This window comes from Eurytemora carolleeae, unplaced genomic scaffold (assembly GCF_000591075.1).
Source record: "Eurytemora carolleeae unplaced genomic scaffold, Eaff_2.0 scaffold347, whole genome shotgun sequence".
Taxonomy (NCBI): Eukaryota; Metazoa; Arthropoda; class Copepoda; order Calanoida; family Temoridae; genus Eurytemora; species Eurytemora carolleeae.
Genome location: NW_019396270.1, coordinates 67,560 through 85,153, shown reverse-complemented (window position 1 = coordinate 85,153; position 17,594 = coordinate 67,560). Strand labels below are relative to the sequence as shown.

General features: G+C 35.2%; 4 protein-coding genes across 5 annotated transcripts; all 4 read left to right on the top strand.

Annotated features, from left to right (window-relative positions):
• Positions 1-117: 117 nt before the first annotated feature.
• On the top strand, positions 118-4,394 carry LOC111699830 (uncharacterized). Of its 2 annotated transcripts, none has more exons than XM_023470567.1 (6): positions 118-188; positions 973-1,041; positions 1,410-1,559; positions 2,384-2,537; positions 2,962-3,108; positions 3,895-4,394. In XM_023470567.1, exons 1-6 carry the CDS (start codon positions 138-140, stop codon positions 3,981-3,983), a joined length of 660 nt encoding a protein of 219 aa, XP_023326335.1. In that variant the 5' UTR covers positions 118-137; the 3' UTR covers positions 3,984-4,394. The 2 variants fall into 2 exon arrangements, with proteins under 2 accessions (XP_023326335.1, XP_023326334.1); XM_023470566.1 differs by having other exon boundaries at positions 2,962-3,147.
• A 126-nt stretch (positions 4,395-4,520) lies between these two features.
• LOC111699823 (acyl-CoA dehydrogenase family member 9, mitochondrial) lies at positions 4,521-7,226 on the top strand. Its single transcript, XM_023470558.1, has 3 exons — positions 4,521-5,474; positions 5,819-5,945; positions 6,285-7,226. The coding sequence occupies exons 1-3, from the start codon at positions 4,574-4,576 to the stop codon at positions 7,171-7,173; spliced, it is 1,917 nt and encodes a 638-aa protein (XP_023326326.1). The 5' UTR covers positions 4,521-4,573; the 3' UTR covers positions 7,174-7,226.
• Positions 7,227-8,517: 1,291 nt separating this feature from the next.
• LOC111699825 (renalase) lies at positions 8,518-14,353 on the top strand. The gene is made up of 7 exons (XM_023470561.1): positions 8,518-8,716; positions 9,084-9,685; positions 10,124-10,194; positions 11,249-11,342; positions 11,603-11,825; positions 12,842-12,984; positions 13,056-14,353. The coding sequence occupies exons 2-7, from the start codon at positions 9,577-9,579 to the stop codon at positions 13,628-13,630; spliced, it is 1,215 nt and encodes a 404-aa protein (XP_023326329.1). The 5' UTR covers positions 8,518-8,716; positions 9,084-9,576; the 3' UTR covers positions 13,631-14,353.
• LOC111699826 (NEDD4 family-interacting protein 1) lies at positions 14,231-17,162 on the top strand. Its single transcript, XM_023470562.1, has 5 exons — positions 14,231-14,488; positions 14,610-14,717; positions 15,497-15,695; positions 16,116-16,266; positions 16,633-17,162. The coding sequence occupies exons 1-5, from the start codon at positions 14,335-14,337 to the stop codon at positions 16,702-16,704; spliced, it is 684 nt and encodes a 227-aa protein (XP_023326330.1). The 5' UTR covers positions 14,231-14,334; the 3' UTR covers positions 16,705-17,162.
• Positions 17,163-17,594: the final 432 nt, after the last annotated feature.

Below are 17,594 nucleotides of genomic sequence, written 5' to 3'. Positions count from 1 at the left end.
TCAACATAATTATCATCGTCATCATAATCATAATCATAATCATAATCATAATCATAATCATAATCATAATCATAATCATAATCATNACCTATTTATTACTTATCACTGTGTAGGATGCATCTAAGATAATATATCTAATGGCTGGTCCTTCTTGTATGAACCACACTCTCAACGGAATACTTTATCAGGTAAAAAAAGTTGACAATTACAAATCACAAAAGCTTGGTTTCAAATTATAATCCTTAATATATGTTTTTATTCCAAAAATTCTGAAATCTTTGTTTTAGAAATTGAAGTCCTTAAATTGTTAAAATTCAAATCTGGGCATCTATATATATACTTTCTGTCTGTTTTTTGTTTCTTTGTTTGTATCCAATAACGTCAAAACGGCTTAACCGATCGGGCCCAAATTTTGTGTGGGACCTCATGTGACCCCAGGGAAGGTTTATGAATGATTAAAATTTCAAAAACGTGTTTAAAAGTTTTTATTTTTGTAAAATTTTGAAAATGCGCGAAAAATAAATTTAAAATCCGCAAACTTTTGTTGTTGTTTTATACTGTCCAAAGAGAAGATGCTCACAGATAAAGCCACGATTAAAAGTTGAAATAAGAATGGGCACGAAGTGCCCTAAAAGCCTAGTTTCATTAAAATCCAGTTCCGAGCCCGGAGAATTTTGTACAACCCGAATTATGAGTGGTTGGTACAATCCTTGCCTTTTTTATTGAAATTAAGCCTGTGCCACAAACTCTGATTTTCTTATTCCTATATCTTTGCAACCCCATGTCGGAGACCTTGGATCTATAAACTCTTAATTAAAGTTTGAAATAGCAAAGGTTAACACTATCAGGATACAGTACGATACAGTGATTAAAAATACCAAATTTGTTGCAAATGCTCTTTTTTCTCCAAATTATGACATTCAGGAGTTTCTAAAATCATAATTCTAACTAATCATTAATCAAAATTTTAAGGACATGACTGAGTTCCAGAGACTAATGATTTACAAGAGAATTTATCATCCTCAATGGGACGCATGCGAGGTCAGTGTTTCTCATTCGGAGATTTACATATTTACATTTAAAAGCCGATCTTGTTTTGCATTTATGAATTTTATTTACGGTTTTAATTGTGTTTACGTAATTTATAATTTTAGTTTTTAAATTCTAAATTAAATTTGAAAACAAGGTATTTACAGTTTCACAGGGATAGTCAATCAATCTAGAACGGGGTAGACATTTCAGCTGGGTTATGAAAGGGGAAAGGTTATATGTAGATTGTACGATGTAAAATAAACAAGAAAGGTTTAAAAATCACTAGTACGACTTTTCACCTTTGTGACACTGAAATTAGCCTTTATTTAACGTGTAACATTGAGGAAAGATGAAATTAAGTTTAATCCTGTATCTAGGATGATATCCCGACTTCGTATAACGAGGCTAAGGATATGATGGAGGATCTAGGCCAGGTTCTAGCAACCATGTTCAACAGCTCGAAGATGCCGAGGAACAGGATATTCGGGATAATTGACTACATGGTCGGAGCAGAGGAGGATAGGAAGGTAGGAACAGGAATGTTGGTAGGTGTAGAGCAGGATAAGAAGATAGGAACAGGAGGAGGGTCGGAGCAGAGCAGGATAGGAAGGTTGGTAGGAAGAACAGGGTTGGTAGGTATAGAGCAGGATAGGAAGGTAGGAACAGGAGGATTGGTAGGTGTAGAGGAGGATAGAACAGTAGTAACAGGAGGGTTGGTAGGTGTAGAGCAGGATAAGAAGATAGGAACAGGAGGAGGGTCGGAGCAGAGCAAGATAGGAAGGTTGGTAGGAAGAACAGGGTTGGTAGGTATAGAGCAGGATAGGAAGGTAGGAACAGGAGGATTGGTAGGTGTAGAGCAGGATAGGAAGGTAGGTGTAGAGGATAGGAAGGTAGGAACAGGAAGGTTGGTAGGTGTAGAGCAAGAAAGAAAGGTAGGAACAGGAGGGCTGGTAGGTGTAGAGCAGCTGAAAGGAAGGTAGGAACAGGAGGGCTGGTAGGTGTAGAGCAGGAAAGGAAGATAGGAACAGGAGGGCTGGTAGGTGTAGAGCAGGAAAGGAAGGTAGGAACAGGAGGACTGGTAGGTGTAGAGCAAGAAAGGAAGGTAGGAACAGGAGGGCTGGTAGGTGTAGAGCAAGAAAGGAAGGTAGGAACAGGAGGGCTGGTAGGTGTAGAGCAAGAAAGGAAGGTAGGAACAGGAGGGCTGGTAGGTGTAGTGACGGAACAGGAGGGTTGACGGATGTAGAGCAGTACGGATAATAGAAACACCAGTGTTTGGTGCAGGGGGGTTGGGGTGTACATGAAGGTTGGTACCTAATTAATGTATATCCATGGATATATAATCCATTTTTAGGAACCTAGTTGGTTACTGGATAACATCACCACCATGCTCCTGTTCAGCTCGGGGAGCATGATCAAGCACTACCTTATCTACCTGAACAACAAGAACTCTCTTCTTACAGTCTCAGATATCATATCCTCCATGGTCATCGTCTGCGATAGAATGGGTAGGAACTTTTAAACAAAGGAACTGTTGGACGTTAATAATTTTATCATAATGAGCACTTTTTTAGATAAGTGCTAAACTCCGAAACCATAAAAATTAATTATGATATGTCTTAAGTGGAAAAATTGCAGCTTGTCATTTTTAAATGAAAAACGAAGCTGTCTCGAGAATTATTTGCTGATTCAATGTTAAATGAACAGTTGCAAAGGATCTGAATAATAATGGTCTAAAAATCTATTTTTCTAATTCCTTTATCTTCGTAACCTAATGGCGTCAACTTTTGATATTTCTTATATTATGAATTCGGCTAGATCAAACAGTTTAAAGTTTGATGCAGGTGTTCAGTTTCTTTATCAAGACATTGTTTAAATGTAAGATTAATTGAAGATTATGTGAAAAATCTCAAATAATTTCACTTTGTTTAGACAACGATCTTGCCCCTAAAGGTAAGCCTGGAGTAAACAGTATACTGGACTGGGTGTTCTCCGAGTTCCCCTCCCACAAGAAGAATAAACTCTACTCAGACTTCTGGCAGGAGATCATTGACCGCTGTAAGGAAGAGGACGTGTCCGGTTGGTTTTGTTTTCTTCTTTGCTTATTATGTGCAATAGGTGAATAATCTTTGGCACAAAGAATTGAGTCTTTGCCACAGACTCTGATTTTTAATCCCTATATCTTTGCAAGCCAATGTCGTATAGATATTAAAAACTATGAATTCTGTCAGCTCAAATAATCTAAGCTTTAAATATCAAAGATATTGGGATTAGAAAATCAGAGTTTTTGGCAAAGCATCGATTTCTTTCATAAAGGAAGTGTTTACGAAAAATGCAAGGTTAATAACTTTTCATATTAAAGACGTTCCATATCATTTTCAATTTTTTTCTGAACTCTTTTCTGTAAGTTCCATAACTCCTTTTTGGAAGTTTACAAAAAAACTTAATTTTAAGTTGTCTCAACTTCTTTTACAAAGTTGTTTCAGCTTCATTCATTTATTTGTCTCAACTCCTTTCTTTGAGTTGTCTCAACTCCTTTATTTTAGTGTCTCAACTCCTTTCTTTAAGTTGTCTCAACTCCTTTCTTTAAGTGGTCTCAATTCCTTTCTTTAAGTTGTCTTAACTCCTTCCTTTTTAGTGTTTCAACTCCTTTCTTTAAGTTGTCTCAACTCCTTTCTTTAAGTTGTCTCAACTCCCTTCTTTAAGTTGTCTCAACTCCTGTCTTTAAGTTTTCTTAACTCCTTTCTTTAAGTTGTCTCATATACTTTCGTTGAGTAGTCTCAACTCCTTTCTTTGAGTTGTCTCAACTCATTTCTTTGAATTGTCTCAACGCTTCAGACACACATTTACTTATGATTGATTTAGGTGGAATGATAACTCAGTTAGGAAGTTATCTAAGCGAGGAAGCTTTCTTTGATGATCCAGCTCTCCAGGATACAGGAGCAGAGGAGTAAACCCTTCTCTCCAGGATATCGTAAAGTCGACTCAAATATATTTACATTTATCTATCTTTAATTTATTACACTTTAAGATGTATAGGAACCATTAGTTTTAACAGAAAAATGGGCGGAAAAAATCAAAATTATTAAGATGTAAATATTTGTGTTTATTAACTGTTATTACTTGAATACTTTTGACTTTACGAAGAAAATTTATAATGTTATGTAATCTCAATATTAACCTCCTCCTTGATCCAATGCTAAAAATGTAAACACAACACTTAAAATGAATTAAATGTAAATATTGTTGTAATTAAAATATAAAATTATAAAATGAAATAAGTGTTTTATAGGATAAATCTCCTCGTTCCTTGAAGAGTTATATTAAGTGAAAGTTAACATGAAATAAAGGTTGAATTGAAAATAGTTATTGATTGATTGTGGTGTAGAGAGTCAGAGTGTAGAGTGTATAGACCCGTCCCAATAATTATCTCCGGGCATGCGCAACCTTACTTGCATGCAGCTGTCAACTATTCCAGCTCTGGGTTCTGTTTTTATCCTGTTCTAGGAATTTGACATTTTTATTTATTAATTTCAGATTTAACATGAATGGAATACTGAGAACAAGTTGTTTACTACAGGTTAAAAAACCGTATTCTTTAACCTCTGTAAGAAGTATAGTTAGAGACCTAACAGAACAAGAAACCCCCTCACTGGGCAGCCCTTCAGAGACCAATCTAAATAGAATTGAGTTTCCACCCTTCATAAAGGATATTTTTATCGGCACCTTCAATAAATCCATCCTGTCATACGCTGAGGTCTTAAATTATGAAAGATATTTTGTTCTCAACGAGCAGGTTCGCCAACTCTCAGCTTTCCTGGCTGAGAATAAAGAAATCTTGTCTTGTATAAACCAGCGTGGTTCTGTACCTGATGAGATATTGATGAAGATGAAGAGTTTGGATTTGCATGGACTCATGGTGCCTGCAGAGTACGGAGGGGCTGAACTCATGAACACGGAGGTTCTCCGACTCTTCCAGGAGCTTGGAGTAGACCTTTCTCTCTCCGAACTGTTCAATATTAATGAAATTATTTGTACGAAAGCAATTGTTAACCACGGATCCCAAGATCAGAAAACTAAATATTTACCAAAGATTTCCTCCGGCGAACTATGGACCGGGTTCTGTTTTACGGAGAAGGGAGCAGGGTCGGATCCGAACTCGGTTCAGGCTAAAGTCAAGTTCGACGATTCCTTGGATATGTATCGTCTGACTGGAACTAAAACCTGGGTTTCCAACGCTATCCGCTCCAACCTGTTCCTGGTGTTTGCGAACCTGAAGGCTAAGAACTACTTGGGGGAGGAGGAGGAGAGCCTGACAGCGTTCCTGGTTGAGAAGGATACTCCTGGGGTTGAGATATCCATACCAAACCAGATCGCTGGATTCAACGGATTGCAAGTCTGTGACGTAAACTTCAACTGTTTGATACCAAAGTCTGCTATATTAGGTGAAGCAAATAAATTATTAATTAAGGTTTCAACGAAAAAAAATAATCGCTAAATCGGAGGAAGTTTGGGGTTCACTGTTTTTATAAGAGCAGGGAAATTGCCAAATGAAGTTCAATCAAGGGGTAAATATTTTCTTGGAAAATCATTTTTTTTAAGAAGTAAGACACCAAAAATAAAGGTTTTTTTTTCCGGGAAGATTAATGATATCATCAAAATTACCCACCTTCCGAGGGGTGTGTGGATTGTTCTTAAAAATATATACCCCTGCTGGTGCAATTTTGCAATTTTTTCTTGCCATTCTTCGAAAATCATTTTCTCGATATCTAGTATCTGTGCGTTTCAGGGGAACCTGGAGCAGGGTTGGAGATCCTAAAAAAGATAAATCATGAAAATAAATATTTCATGACGGCTGGTATCATTACAAGGTTAAAATCTCTGCTCAAGGATACAGTTCATCATGCACTAGCCAGGTAACGAACCGAAAAACATTTTTGTTCAGCAAATTTTTTTATATTTTTGTTAATTTAGCTTTAATATTTGGTAATTTTACTTTGATAAGTCGTGCATAATTCATCATAGAAATGTAGTGAACACTGATAATTCGTGCATAGTTCTTTTTAGAAATGTAGTGTACACTGATAATTCGTGCATAATTCATCTTAGAAATGTACACTGATAAGTCGTGCATAATTCATCTTAGAAATGTACACTATTTGTAGTTAATAAAATAGTTTTTTTTTCATATATTTTATTATTCTCAATTTCTTAAACATTCTACTTAATTGTTTTAATTCCTGTTCTTATTTCAGGAAACAGTTCGGCAACAAATTGTCTGAGTTTGAGTTAATCCGGATACAGATTGCTAAATGTACAACAAAAATCTACGCCCTGGAGAGTATGCTCTACATTACTTCCGGTCTGGCTGACGTTGGGAAAGAGCCTGATATCGAAGTCGAGTCTGCCATTGTTAAACAGTATGCCGTAGAAACATTTGACTATGTAACCCGTCACTGTCTAGCTATACTCGGAGCTCAGACAAACCTCAAGGAATCTAAATACCAGGAGTTTATTGCAGAGAACCAGGTTCTTCAATCCTGGCAGGGTTCAAACAATATTATTAAATGTTTTATTGCAATCTCCGGAATATTGCATTTAATCAAAAACAAGGGTGAATATCTGAAACAATGCAATAGACCCGGGGTTCATCCCATCAAATCCTTCAAGTATAAAGTTAGAGCTGCTCGCCATAAGGTTGATTATTCTCCGAAAACCTTTATGTTGGAGCACTATGTCCATCCTAGAATGGCTCGGGCAGCCCCGCAGGTCGAATGGGCGGCACATAAGCTGGCAATCTGCGCGGAGAACGTTCTTCTCGACGAAGGTCTAAATATTCAGCTGAGGGAGTCGAAATTAGAGAGAATTAGCGACATCGCCATGGAGACCTACGCCATGGTGTGCGTGCTATCACGAGCATCGCGCTCATACGTTGTTGGACACGCACATGCGCAGCACGAGGTAAGCCTCGCGATCCCGTTTATTTTTGAATCCCGGCAAAGGGTTGAGGAGAAGGTGAAGCAGATCTTGTACCAGACTGAGCTGCAGGGGGAGAGGGATCTGTTCTACGAGGATGCTGGAGCATACGTTCTTGAACACGGTGGATACTGTGCTGTTAATCCTTTAGTTAAGAATTCTGTATAAATTTAGTTTTATTCATTCTGAGAAGAAATCATGTTTTTTTTACTTGTTCCAGATGTAAGATGCCCCGGGATCAACTGGTTGGAGCTGGGTTAACCAGTGAAGCTATTGCCTGCAGGCTATCAGACCTTCCGGTCAAACTTTCTTGTTGGAACAGAGCACGGAAACCAGGTTCGGAATATATTTTCTTATACATCCCCTTGGCCCTCCCCCCTTCCTTTGCCCAAGGTCAGAGCAAAAGCCGCAAGTTTATTTTATTTATTTAGTATTTTTACATAGATTAAAAGTTTTTCAATAGAAGTCCAATTCACTTAAATGTACCCTTAACAGCTTTGTCTAATCATCAATCCATGAGGAACACTTTCCAAGCTAGATGATCCACATTATCTTCCTCAGTCTCGATAAGCTGAAGATTTAAAGGGCGGTCATGACAATCTTTTACTGGAAGGTCACTTTAAATAACAACTATAGTCCCTTTAACAATAATTTATTCATAATTCAGGTGGTAGACTCACAACTCATAAACTGGGTTCCAATCATGTGGATCTGGGTTCACAGGAATATATCATGTTATCTCATCATTTTAAAATCGTTCAAGATTTATTGTTTATTTTACATTATTAAATCTAAAATAGATTAAAGTTTTTAAAGAAACTAAAGCCATTAGTCCAGCGCCCATTTTAACTTTCAATTGTGGCTCTATCTGTGAGCATTTATTCTTTGTAAAATAAAAAAAAAAACATTTTTTAAAAAAAGTTCACGGATTTAAAATATTTGTTCGCGCATTTTTTAAATTTTACAAATATTTGAAAACTTTTGGACACAAATGTTTGTAATTTAGAACATCCATAAACCTTCCCCACAGACAGACAAGCAAAGTAACATATATAGATAGGTGAAATGACAGACCAGAGAAGAATCCAGTTTGTCCAAAGAATTGATGAAGTCCTGAACTCGGAAATCTGTGTATAGAGCACGGAAACTGGAAACTGGAAGAGATAATAATAGGAACTTAAATTGAAATGAAAAACTATCAAATAAAACTGTCAATAAAATAACTTTAATCAGAAGAGTATATGACATTATTTTTAAAAGGAATTGATTCTTTAGCACAAACTCTGATTTTCTAATACCTGTATTTTTGCAAAGCCAAAGTCGAACATGATGTTGCAATATTAAAATATTGCACCATTATGTTGCAAATATATAGGGATTAGGAAGTTTGGGTAGTGGCAAAAACTCAACTCCTTTACAGCAATACCTGCAATAGTAATAATGTGCTTTTCTTAATTTTCAAATATCTAGAAATTATTAGTTTTAATTCTCAATATCAACTTATTAGTAAAGAATCCCGGTCCTCTGAAACTGTCTCTAGGAGATGAGAAGAGGGTAAAATATGAACCTTCTCAGGATTGGAATGAATACACAACCAAAGCTGTAGATGATACCATATGGTTGGAGGACCCGGAGAACAGATAACTGAAGTTTCTAACAACCAGAGAACTTCTCAAGGAAATGAGTCTATTGTCAACTATTTATGAAAACGGTGAGTAAGTTTTTAAAAGGACTGTGTTCGTAATTTTAAGTGACCCACCCTTTAAGAAGGTGTATGCCCGATTCACAACGGTACCCTTGAAACCTTTATCTGCTCAATACGTCCTTTATAACTTGAAAAGTGTTTAAATTAATGTTATACTGTAGTTAAATGCGCAAGTCACTTTTGAAAATAATAAGTTTTTAAAATTCCAAGCATGGATATCTAATTCATTATTGACCGGACAAATGTTTTCATGCGTACTGTGCAGGTGAATTTGAAAGACTTCTATTTACATTCCATAGAGTTACCGAAAAAAAAATAAAAATAATGAGAGAAAATATTTTCACATCGAACGTTTTCATGATTTAATATTTAGATCTGGGTTGACTCCTTGCTCACATCATTTCCTGGACGAATTGAACTGCTCTGGATCGTCCTGGACTGCTGTCAATAAACAAAATAATAAGACTGAAAACTATGATGCTGTGATTTTAGTAAAAATCTTCTCCTTGAGAACCTGAACCTGAACAGAACTAGGAATGCTGTCTAGCCTTAATCCAGCACTTAATCATATAACAATAGTTTTATTCTAAAGTTTTATTAAAGACTGATGCTTTTGTGACCTTGTAATTTTAGCAATAATTTCACAATAATTTCGGTAACGATTATCCTTCTTTTCATGATTGATCTTATAGCATTTATGGGGCCTTGTAAAAGCCAAATATCCTTAATCGTTAAAAATCGGATCAAATGGAATGCCCGACATTAACAGTTAACGACATTCTTGATAACACACCTTGCTATGAATTGTGTGGTTTCAATATTTCTAATTTGTAAATCCTGTACAATCATGTCCTTACAGATGTAAGATGCCCCGGGTTCTACTGGTTGGAGCTGGGTTGACCAGCGCAGCTATTGCATGCAGGCTAGCCGACCTTCCGGTCAAACTCTCGTGTTGGGACAGAGCAAGGAAACCAGGTTCAGAATATATTTTATATTTCCTTGACCCCCTCCCCTTGGAATAAAGCCCCAAGAACCGGCAAGTGCATTTTATTAAATTTTTTATGCACCTGGTATTTAAATTTCCTCATGGTATTCTTTATATTTCTTAATCCCTGCGAACATTTTTTTTCGTGTATTCTTAAACAAAGACCATTTTTATTTTGCAGATTTTTCTGCTTTCATTGGTGGATTTCCAACAAAAACAAAATTAAATTTAAATTTGTGGATTCAGGGTTTATTTAATTCCAAGGGGTTATGTGAGGTCCCTCAAGAATTATTAGGCCATGGTGGTTCAGTCGTTAACGTTAGTTGGACGCTGACATGCAGTTGATATTTGTGACATTCTTTATAACTTCTTAAACATGATTGATCAAAAAGATTAATCTATTTTAAATCGAAATTTTATGTTTGTAGGTGGAAGATTAACAACACACAGACTTGGCTCTAACACTGTGGATCTCGGAGCTCAACATCTAACTTGTCAGGGGAACATCATTTTTCATTTAATGATTAATATGCGAGATCGTGGACTGTCTTAGTTTTTATTTTAAATGAAGTAGTGATTTTAAGAGATACGTTTTAATTTTTTTCTTAAATTCAATTTAGACAATTAGTTCTTGACGTTTTAGTTCTTTACATGATCTCTTTTAAATTAAGTTCTGAATACATTTTCAAGAACTTAGTCCTCTAATGTTTTTTTTTCTTTTTCTAATGACCCTACTAATCGGAAAACCTAAAAATACGTAGGACATTCGTAAATATACGTATTTTCCATACGTATGACGTACATATTTTTGTAACCATTTCTTTAGTAAAAATACGTATTAAAAAATCAAATGAATCCATGGAATTTTTAAGGGTTTTCCTATACGTAAAAATACGTATTTTTAAGGCATATTCTAAAACCAAAATGTTAAGAAGGTAGTGACTAAATTATGCATGCACTGGATGCACATTGTTCTTTCATATCAATAGAACTAATTCCACAAAGGAATTGAGTTTTACCACAAACTCAAGTTATCTAAAACCTATATCTAAGCAACTTGGTGGTATAAACCTTTAATATTTCAAACTTATATTCTTTCATTTAACAGAATTAATAGTTTGAAATATCAAACGTATGCGACATTGGGTTCAAAAGATATTGGGATTAGAAAATCTGAGTTTGTGGCAAAGACTCAATTCCTTTCTTAAATCCATATTCACATCAATTAATTTTAATCCAATCCAATATTCTTCTTCACAGATTTACACCATCATCCTTCCTTCATCTGTATCCATGTAAATCAACATACACGGTTAAAAAAAAATTCGTAAAAGTGCGTTTCTGGAAAACCTAAGCATTTAAAAAACGCTTGGTATGATAAATACGTAAGTTCTTTACCAAAAATTTGAGCATACAAACTTTTACGTAAATATACCTAATAATACGTATAGCTATTTAGAGGCGTTAGTATTTTTAGGTTTTCGGTTTAGTAGTGGACATAGTTGATAACTCCCTATCATGTTTGGATATCTTAAAGAATATATGTTCTATAGACGGGAGAGGAGAACACACTGTTCAAAGATTTAATTAGCTCTGATATTCTCAGACCTGTGATGAAACCTAGAATTCAGAAGAAAATACTGAAAGGAACTCAAGTTAAACCATTGTCTACGTAATTTTAAGTAACCCCATAATTACAGGTTGGGTAAAAATACCTTTATCCGTTTACAGATTGTTTATTTTGAACTATCTTTGTTTCTTAAAGTAAGGTTTAAAACATGCAAACCTCATTGAAATCAGATTTTATAGTTAATCTTCGCACATTTTTAGGAGGGGAGGGAGAAAGAAATTAATAAAGCTGAACACGATTAAATTCATAAATCTTAACTTGAAGTTTATTTCTGTAGAAATTAAACCGGAACATGTGAAAGTACCTTTGCTGCCTCTGGTAGCTGAGAAGTGGAATGAAGATGAACATGATCAGGACTTGGATGAGTTTATAACCAAGGCTGTGGACGACTCCACGTGGTTGGAGGACCCGGAGAATGGAGAACTGATGATTTTGTCTAAACCGGAGAATTTTATTGCTTATCAAGGAACAGAAACCGTCGTGAAACATCTTTGGAAGAGGTGAGAGGAACTTGAATTTAAGGGATTGTTCAAATATTTCAATAGAGAAGGATTTTCATAACTTTATGTTCAACTAAAACTGAAAAATATCAAGTTGAGTGAAACCTATTCTTCATGAAAAAGTTTGTTACAAACATGAATTAATATAAATATCCTTAAATATATCAACGATTAAACTCTATAATCATGATTTATAAATAAATGAATAGCGAGATATCGTTGAACTACATAGACTAAGTTTATCCACTGTATTCAACTTGAACCAGGGCCGAATTTAATGAATTTGAGCTGCGTCGTTGAACTAACTACTGCCGGTTCAAAAAACCACCGATTCAAAGGTAAGGATTCAGGAAGGGCTTGAATCGGTGATATAAATTTGAGCCGTCGGAAGGCAGTTCAAATTCATCAAATTCGGTCCCCGGCGCACAATAGAAGTAGTTGAACTACGTATACGTTTTTCAACTACTTATGGTTGTTCATTCAATCCAGCTCCGGTCATTTTATTTACATGACAATATGATTTTTAGTTTATAGCCATACAAGAAAATCTGCAATTTCAAGATATTTCCTTTTCTATGTAATGTGAATAAGAAACATTTCAGAACAAATCCATTTTCATCAAAATTTCATGAAAGGAAAAGTTTTAGTTTGGCTAAAAAACGATAAAAAATCATTTATTCTGTCCTGAAATATTGATGAAACCTAATATGATCATGAATGAGACTTACATTTAGATAATTGACTTCTGAATAATCTATTTAACACCTGACACCCCTCTCCAACTTAGAAAAATAAGGATACATTTAACTTCAAGGAAAAAAACAGTTTCTATTTAACATGTTGCTCTAGACAAATTTTTTAAGCTGGCCCAACGTTATTTTTTGTAACCCTTCATTAAAAAATATTCAATCTTTTCTTAACAGACATTTATATTTATATCCAAAAAAGCTTCAGCTTGAGGATTTATATTTAATTTATTAAATAATCATACTTTTACTTTGAAACTTCAATTTTAGATCTGGTTTAACTCCTTGCCAACATCATTTCCTGGACGAATTGAACTGCTCTGGATCGTCCTGGACTGCTGTCAACAAACAGAATAATAAGACTGAAAACTATGATGCTGTGATTTTAACTATACCAGTGCCTCAGCTCCTAGGTAAATACACTAAATAGATAATTAAAATATAAATAAAAATACTCAAAAATATAAATTTAAGTTTGTTTTAGGAGTTTATCCTACAATTTCTTCTCCTGGTGGAGACTTTATCAGTAAGATTCAAGAAAACTCTGATATTTATGAAAACCTACGCCAGGTTCAGTTCTTGTCAAGTTTCTCTCAGGGATTACTGTACAGCAAACCAACCTGTCTTAGCCTAGACTGGAAATTTAAATATTTCCCGGATCATCCAATTATACGTTATATATCAATTGATACACTCCGGAGAGATAGACCTGAAGAACCAACTTCCATCTGTATCCAGACCCAGAGATCCTGGTCTCAAGACAACCTGGAGTTGTCTAAACTTGAAGCTGAACCTATCATATTTGATGCAGCACGGGAGCTTATGTACAAGCTTCCTAAACCTGACAATGTTATAACTCATAAGTGGAGATTTTCCCAAACTGATGTACCGTATCCAGGTAGTCCTGGAGCTGTCAGTCTCTACTCTACTCCACTACTAGTCGGAGCTGGAGATTCATTTGCTCAATCAAATGTGGAAGGTTGTCTAATCTCTGCTGATATTGCGGTTGAAATACTTCTTGAAAAACTAAACCTGAGCAGGACTAGAAATACATCTTAGTTTGGATCTACTCGCAGAGAACTTGAACTTGAACATCAGGAAAAAGATTAGTTTTGGTCTCCTCTTTGAGAACCTGATTCTGAGCAAGACTAGGAAGATAGTTAAGCCTTGATCTTCAAGTTGATTTAATCCTATGAAACCTTTATACCACTAAAGGCGGGGGGCAGTATTGCATTGTACATTTACTCTTTTGGGACTTGAATCTGAACAGTATAGTTAGGACAGTATAGTCCTGGTCTTGAAGTAATAAGTTTACTTACTGAGAGAACCTGAAACTGTACAGAAATGAAACTTTGTCTTGCAGTTCATCTACTTCTTGACTACATAAGCAGAAATTGTTCAAATAAGATCGAATCTAAGACTTAATTTTATTTAATTTTTAAGTATAGTTTAAGTCTTTATATTATTAAGATCATTAAATAGATATTTAAATTTCAACCAACTCAACAAACTATATATATATCAAACTGAAGGTTAGGTTTGACACGAAACGTTTAATTATTGCAAAATTCAAGTTCTTTTGCATTAAATTTATCCTTCATGGTGGCAAAAGAAAGTTTTCTACAAAAATAACAGTCGCTTAAGGGGAAATTGGACTAGGATACTAGGATAATGTTAGCCATAGATTTAAAAAATTTTAACGAATAAGACTAATTTTTATAGATTCGTATGCATAACATAATCAAACGAGTTTTACTTAGTCAATGTTTTATTTATTTTTAGTTTCAGAATCAATAATGGAGACCAATCCGCCTCCAAACAATATTACTCCGCCTCCAAGCAATACTACTCCGCCTCCTCCTCACAACTGTCCTCCGCCTGACTACAACTCCGCCGTTGGATTGGCTAATCCTATCGGTAAGTTAAAATATCTTTATACAATTAGCATTTTCATAACTTTGACTTAAGTTGGTTGGTTGGTTGGTTGGTTGGTTGGTTGGTTGGTTGGCTGATTGATTATCGATCGATCGATTACCAGGTCCTCGTGGATATCCTCCAGCAGTCCCTGTACCGATGGATGAACCTCCTCCAGCATATTCTGTAGCTTCTCATCTCCCAACCTATGAACAGGCAGAGCTCTCTAAAGGTGATATATTACGCAACGTGTATTTTAACATTTGTTTCTTACTGTAATTCCCATTTTAAAACTTATCTCTGTACATCTATGCCTGTATGTCTGTTTGTTTCCAATTAGCGCCAAAACAGCCTTAATTGGGCCAAAAAAAATTGCCCAAAATATTTCGATTTTTGCGAAATTTTAAAAATCCTCGGAAAAATATTATTAAATCCGAGGTTTTGTTGTTATTGTTTTATAATGTGCATTGTACAAAGAGAAGAGAAGATGCTTACAGATAAAGTCACAATTAAAAGTTGAAATACAAGATGGGCGCGAAGCACACTGAAAGAAGCTTAGCATAGAATATTTAAGTTTGTTTTAATCTGCTTTATGTAATCTGGAATGAACATTATTTTCTCTCGAGGGTTGAGTAGAAATGAAAATTTTGAAGCGTATGTTGCGGGAGAATATTTTATATGTTTTTGAAAAAATAAAATTTTTTGTAATTATTGTAGCTTATCATTATCATTATATTTTTTAACATACCTTGGACATTAAAGGAGCGAAATAGTTCAATGATTATCAATTGGTTTAATTTAGTACAGTCTCTCGGGGACCTTAACGGGCTGAGCACTTACAGTACGCTGTTGTCACAAAACATACCAACAAGAAAAGGGACATTTAGAAATGGCGACGGAACATTATGCAAGTCAGGGAAAATTTATTTTTCTCAGAAATATACAGTGCTCCCCAAAATATTGGTAGGGTTTTCTATAATGTTTGACTACATTTAAATCACCTCTTTTTAGATAAGCTGTACGTCAGTGATATCTTGGAGGACGCGGAGGTTCTTGAACGAGGACGTATCCCTGTAGACTGGGAGGAGGATGGAGATGCTGCTCTCCTGGGAAATGATTTCGTGTTCTGCACAGCATTCGTGACCTCGTTCCTCTTCAACTGGGTCGGGTTCCTGCTCCTCATGTGCTTCTGTCACACCATCGCAGCAAGGTGAGATACAATTATAACAGAATCTCATATTTCTGTTAATGATATAGGGTCACTACACAGAGAGTTTCGGACGGATCTAAGCATATCTAGACAGATCTAGGAAAACTAGGTAGATCTAGACAGATCTAGACTGACCCAGACAGATTTAGATTTATCTAGACGGATCTGAATGGGTCTGAAAGGATCTAGGCGGATTAAGAAGGATCTGAATAGTAAATTTACACAAATCTAGACTGATAAATATGATAAATTAATAACTTATGAATATTTCTTGCGAGAAAGTGTTATGAAGACACGTTTGAAAAAAAAATATTGTATAGAATAACAAGTAAAGAATTTGTTTTAGAAAAGGAACTCACTTTTTTACCATCCATGAACTTTCCAGTTCTTTCCTGTTGTTTATTTTAATATCGTGTTTAGGTATGGAGCTCTGGCAGGGTTCGGATTATCCCTGGCTAAGTGGACCCTCATCGTCAAGAGGTCTACGGATCTAGTGAGGTCAGAGAATGCCTGGCTTTGGTGGCTGGTTCTTGGGTTCGGATTCCTCATTTGTACTAGAGCTTGTATCCAGGTAGGAGGAATATCTGTACTAGAGCTTGTATCCAGGTAGGAGGAATATTTGTACTAGAGCTTGTATCCAGGTAGGAGGAATATTTGTACTAGAGCTTGTATCCAGGTAGGAGGAATATTTGTACTAGAGCTTGTATCCAGGTAGGAGGAATATTTGTACTAGAGCTTGTATCCAGGTAGGAGGAATATTTGTACTAGATCTTGTATCAAGGTAGAAGAAATATCTGTACTATAGCTTGTATCCTGGTAGGAGGAATATCTTTACTGGAACTTGTATCCAGGTAGGAGGAATATCTATACTGGAACTTGTATCCAGGTAGGAGGAATATCTTGAAGAACATCAACAAATAATATTATTTTGTTTTAGTATCTTCAAATCAAGAAAACCTGGAGGCAACTCTCCAGCTCTGCTCGGGAACGTCTTTTCTTCTTCTACTAGTCATCCTTCCTTCCTTCAATCATGGTTCCTGTAGCTACAACCTCGGTCCATGGGATACTTTTACGTCAGACAGAGCTGCAACTACGGTTGCATACTTAATCATTAGACCGAGATACAATCTGGATATATTTTATAATTTGGAAATTCTAATTCCTATCACAGGATAGTTTCAACCCAGGTTGATAAATTTTTAAAGATCAGACTAAATTAAATACTTTATAAGATAGAATATTATTTTTGACATATTTAAACATCTTTATTTAAATGTTTGTAAACACAACGTAACTGTACTGCGTAGTACTGTATCCTAATTTAACTGCTCATTTGACAAATATCTCTCCATGTATAATTGCGTAGGTATACTAGTATACTATGCGTAGGAAAACTTGAATTCTAATCAGAACCAACTAATCTAGAATAAGAAACCTATTTGCAAATCATTTTACAACAAAAAAATTAAAATCTCTAGCAGCTGAAATAATGTTTTTTTATTGAAAAATATTTAAGAATATTATTTTTGGTATTAATTTATCCCGTCCTATACATATTTATTATTTTTGGCATTCAGGGGGATCGACATAAAGCGATTTACTCCTCTCTGTGTTTTTAGTTTGGTTTTCGTCGTTGTATTTTAGTCAATTGTAATGGGAAAATAAAACTAGTCTATCAAAGAAACAAGATAAAGAATTTAATCAAAAACAAATGTATGTTTAGGCACCATCCACGTTGTTTTCTTACCTTTAAAGGGACTGTCAACATAATTTTAACTAATCCCTAAAATTAAATTTTTTAAAATTTTTGTGGGTGAAACTTAAGATTTGTTTACAATCCTCTTCAACACCATTTTTCACAAACAATATTAATTGTTTGTATGACTAGTCCTAGTATAT